This window comes from Otolemur garnettii, unplaced genomic scaffold (genome assembly GCF_000181295.1).
Source record: "Otolemur garnettii isolate 467f Iridium unplaced genomic scaffold, OtoGar3 scaffold00009, whole genome shotgun sequence".
Classification (NCBI taxonomy): domain Eukaryota; kingdom Metazoa; phylum Chordata; class Mammalia; order Primates; family Galagidae; genus Otolemur; species Otolemur garnettii.
Window position 1 is genome coordinate 38,525,844 of NW_003852404.1, and position 4,296 is coordinate 38,530,139.

The 4,296-nt window shown below is 32.5% G+C and overlaps 1 protein-coding gene across 1 annotated transcript in view; it reads left to right on the forward strand.

Annotated features, from left to right (window-relative positions):
* Positions 1–4,296, forward strand: part of TBC1D23 (TBC1 domain family member 23) — a 69,963-nt gene that overhangs the window by 45,213 nt on the left and 20,454 nt on the right. The window contains exons 9-11 of the mRNA XM_012801489.2: positions 75–167; positions 2,188–2,358; positions 4,220–4,262. Of these exons, the coding sequence (XP_012656943.1) occupies positions 75–167; positions 2,188–2,358; positions 4,220–4,262 (307 nt within the window). The remainder of the gene's footprint in view (positions 1–74; positions 168–2,187; positions 2,359–4,219; positions 4,263–4,296) is intronic.

Sequence of the window (4,296 nt, forward strand, 5' to 3'; positions counted from 1 at the left end):
AACTGTCAGCATTACATTGTGTAATGTGAACCTCATGGCAAATTCCAGTATGTCAAATGTTGTTTCCCTTTTAGGAAGGAGTCCGCTTTTTTGTGGTGGATTGTCGTCCTGCAGAACAGTATAACGCTGGACATTTATCAACTGCTTTTCACTTAGATTCAGATCTGGTTAGTATAAGTGCTAATTAATTTTTTTGTGAAAAAGTAAGAAAGTACTTTTTTTCCTTCACTTTCTAAACTTATATACATACATGTCTCAGACTGGAAACGTTTTTCTTTCTGCTTAAGGAAGGAGTCTTTGCTCTTATAAGAAAAGTGTTGCTCCCAGGTTTCCTTTTCCTGGGTAGCCTTTTGGCATCATAAAGGGTAGATGAAAACACTGCAAACTGTGGCTTACTATTGCTCACCATTGTTATGTCAGTACATTCTAACCTTACAGCGAGCTATCTGATAGAGCACTTAGCATAGTGCCTTGCACCTAGTAAGTACTCTGTAAACATCAGCTGTTATTGTAATTGGGTAAGAATTCTATAAGCAGCCAGACATGGTAGCTCATGCCTGGAATTCTAATACATTGGGAGGCTAAAGCAAGAGGGTCTCTGGAGGCCAGGAGTTTGAGTTTAGCTAGGTAACATAGTAAGACTCCATCTCTACAAAATAAAATTTAAAATCAGTCAGGTATGGCCATATGTGCCAATAGTCCTAGCTACTTGGGGGACTGAGGCAGGAGGATCACTTGAACCTAGGTATTCAAGGTTGCAGTGAGCTATGTTCACTGCACTGTCTCAAAAAAAAAAAAAATTCTATAAGCTTTCACTGTAAACCATTTTTAAAATCATGAGTATTTATACAATCCATATAATAAACTATTAAGGGTAGTATCTGGCATGTAGATATACAGTTGTTAAAATTACCACCCTAGAGTCATTTCGGTTGAGGGGATTGAGTAAAGCGAATAATTAAATATTGGCAAAGATGGGTAGAGCTATTGGTAATGGAATTGAGACTGACAACGTTTAATGTTGTTATTAGAGTGTCAGGGATGGGAGAAATAGGAGTAAGATAAAAACCCCTTTTACTGCATATATAGTCTACCCTCTTGCTTCCCAACATGTCTGAAGAAGTTGATGCTGAGGCAGAAAGGGTGTTTAGAAGACTTAGGTGCTGGACAGGAAACTCATGGAAAATGGAGGTAGAAGAACTCAGAATATTAGATACCATTGGTGAGATAGGCCATTTTTAGCTTGTTCATATTCTTGTACCTTTTTCCTCCTTGATTTCTTACTTTAAAAATTTCCTGAAATAATTTATGGACACCTGAATTAAAATAAATTTCAAAGAATATCTCAAGTTAATTACTATTAACAACTTGCTTAATCCTGCAGACCTTTAATATATATTTAAATTTCTTGTTCTGCCACTTGTTTTTTTACTTAAGTACATGCTTTTTAATGGTAGATAGTATCCATCTTATAGATATACCATAATTTATTGCCTGATTGCTGTACACTTGGGTTCTTTTCTATTTTCTTGAAATCATGTTGCAGTTAATGTCTTTATACATATTTTGTGAACTTACATAAACATTTCTGTAAAATAGATTCCAATAAGAATTGTTGGGTTGAGGAGTGTGGGCATGTAAATTACTAGAGACCATCATACTGCCCTTTAAAAAGACTGAACCACCTTACATTTCATAACTAAAGAAAATACACCATCAACATTAATGAACATTATTATTCTTTATTTATTTTACCAGAATGAGTGAAAAGTTATAATTATTAATCAAGTTGAATATCATTTGTTGTTGTGTGCTGTTTATACTTTTTTGTTTTTTATAAATTGCTTTTTAATATAGTGTGTTCATTTTTCTATTGAATTTTCAATTTTTTTCTAAAAAAATTTTCTCTAGATAAAATAAAACATTTTTCTCTAGTAGACAGGTATCTTCAAGTAAGCTAATTTTCCTGTGAATTTTTAAGTTTTATTCTAATGTGTTATAAATACATTTATAAACATTTCTTTTCTCTTATCCCAGGGATTTTACTTATAGGAACCTTTTCATTTTCCTTTGTTTTCATGGTAGCTTTTCAAATGTTGAATTTTCTCCTGAAAAAATATTTTCAAGTTTTGCAAATGTATGTGAAACATGGCTTGCTAAGTTTTTAATTTCTTTTTAATTGTCTAGATGCTCCAGAATCCATCTGAGTTTGCACAGTCAGTAAAATCCTTGCTGGAAGCTCAGAAGCAGTCCATTGAGTCCGGCTCCATAGCTGGTGGGGAGCACCTCTGTTTTATGGGCAGCGGCAGGGAGGAAGAAGACATGTATATGAACATGGTCCTGGCACACTTTTTGCAGGTATGCTGACATCCATTATTTCCATTTTGTTTGGTTATTGCTTGGTTATTTTAAGAAATTCATATAGATAATTTTTTGTTTTCATGTACACAGTCAGATTTATCTGTATTTTTTTCTTTATAGCTTCTAGGTTTTGTGTGTTCCCAAAGTTGTTGTCTCCTCCAGGTTTTCCTCAAATTTTTATATGGCTTATTTTTTAAGTCTTCAACCACCTGGAACTTATTTTTGTGTAAGAAATGGGTTAGGAATCAAAATCAAATTTTTCCAGTTATCTAACCAGTTGTGCTGCCAATTTAAAATACTACCTTTTTAATATACTGATTTTTTCTGTATATCAGAATCTATTTCTGGATTATTTTACTGCATTGATCTTTATACCTGTTCATGACTATATATATGGCTGTATAACTCATTATACCATCTTCATTTTGAAATTGAATAAATGCAGCATACATGCAGGTTTATTCCTTACCCTTAGCCATCTTTCCTTTTTGTGTTTAAATGTTATCTTCTGCACAACTAACTTCTATTAGTGGTTTTTGAAATCTGTTCCTCTGCTTACTTTCAAAACCTCATTTAAGCATTGGTGGTATAGTGGTTGGTTGTTAGCATAGCTGCCTTCTAAAACTTCATTCAGTGATGGGTTTCTTTATAAAAATTTGTTGTTTATTTGGTATTATTTGATAGTTTATACATTAAAGTCCTTACCTCGATTGAAAACTATGGAATCAGGAAGACAGTATGGGTGGTTATTACACAAGCCACTCAACTTGTATTCATTTCTGTTCATGTTATATGTTAATATGAATCTGATTTGAGAAAATTAGTCTAAATACAGAATTCTTGGAAGGCAAAACCAGAGAAGGAACAAGGTATTTGGGAGAGGTATTGTAAGATAATTTTACAATTTATTGTAAAAAATTATTAAAGAGTTTAGAAACTTATACAGAATAATAAAAATAGGAACCCAAACTTATTTTACTCATATATTTACCTGGCTTATTCTAAAAATGCTTCCGTGTATTGTGAGAGCTGTCATACAGCAAGAGTTTGTAATATTGTGAAATTTTTTTTATTATTCAAGTTCAAGTCTCTTTTAATTTATGTGTTCCCTATAAAATGTATATGTTCTTTTTTCTCATTTTTCTTCTTACATATGTTTGTTAGAAAAACGGCAGTTAATTTGTCTTAAAGAGTTTCTCTGATTACATTCACGTGGTGTCATTTGTTAGGTTCTGTCCCTGGTATTTCCTGTAAGTGAGTGATTAATCTAAAGGCATGATACCTTGCCTTTTGTGTGTGTGTGTGTGGCGGGGGAGGGCGGGAGGTTCCTGGAGAAGTGTTTGCTTCCGCCAGGTGGCAAATACTGTACAAAGGTCTCTCTTTTTGTGTCTCTCTTTTTTGGTGGTTGTTCATATTACTTAAAAGTCCAATTATATTTTTAACAGTTTGCAAAATGGTAACGTTCTGTTATTTATTCTCTATAATTAGCTATAATATTTCTTTTTATGTCACTTTTTTATAATACAAAGGACACAATGTTTTGAAAGCTTTTAGAAACCACTTTGATTATATATAAAATGCCATTTAACTTATTTTGGCTTGACTGTTGTATTATTTGGACTGTAATACAAGTAAATCACAGTCTTGTTAATAGCCATGAAGTTGTTCTTTTCTTTCCACCCAAGCATTAGACCTTAAAATATATAAAGTAAAGTGCCAAAGTCCAAAATGTCCAAGAAAAAAGGTCCAGGAATTTTAATATATAACCATATGTTGTGCTTGTCAGTGTTTTAGAATTATCAGAAATGTTATTTAAATTGCATTTTTGGAATAATTTAAATTTTATTTTCCATTATAGAAAAACAAAGAATATGTGAGTATTGCCAGTGGAGGATTTATGGGTAAGGTTTTAATTTACTAATTTCTTTGCCTCTA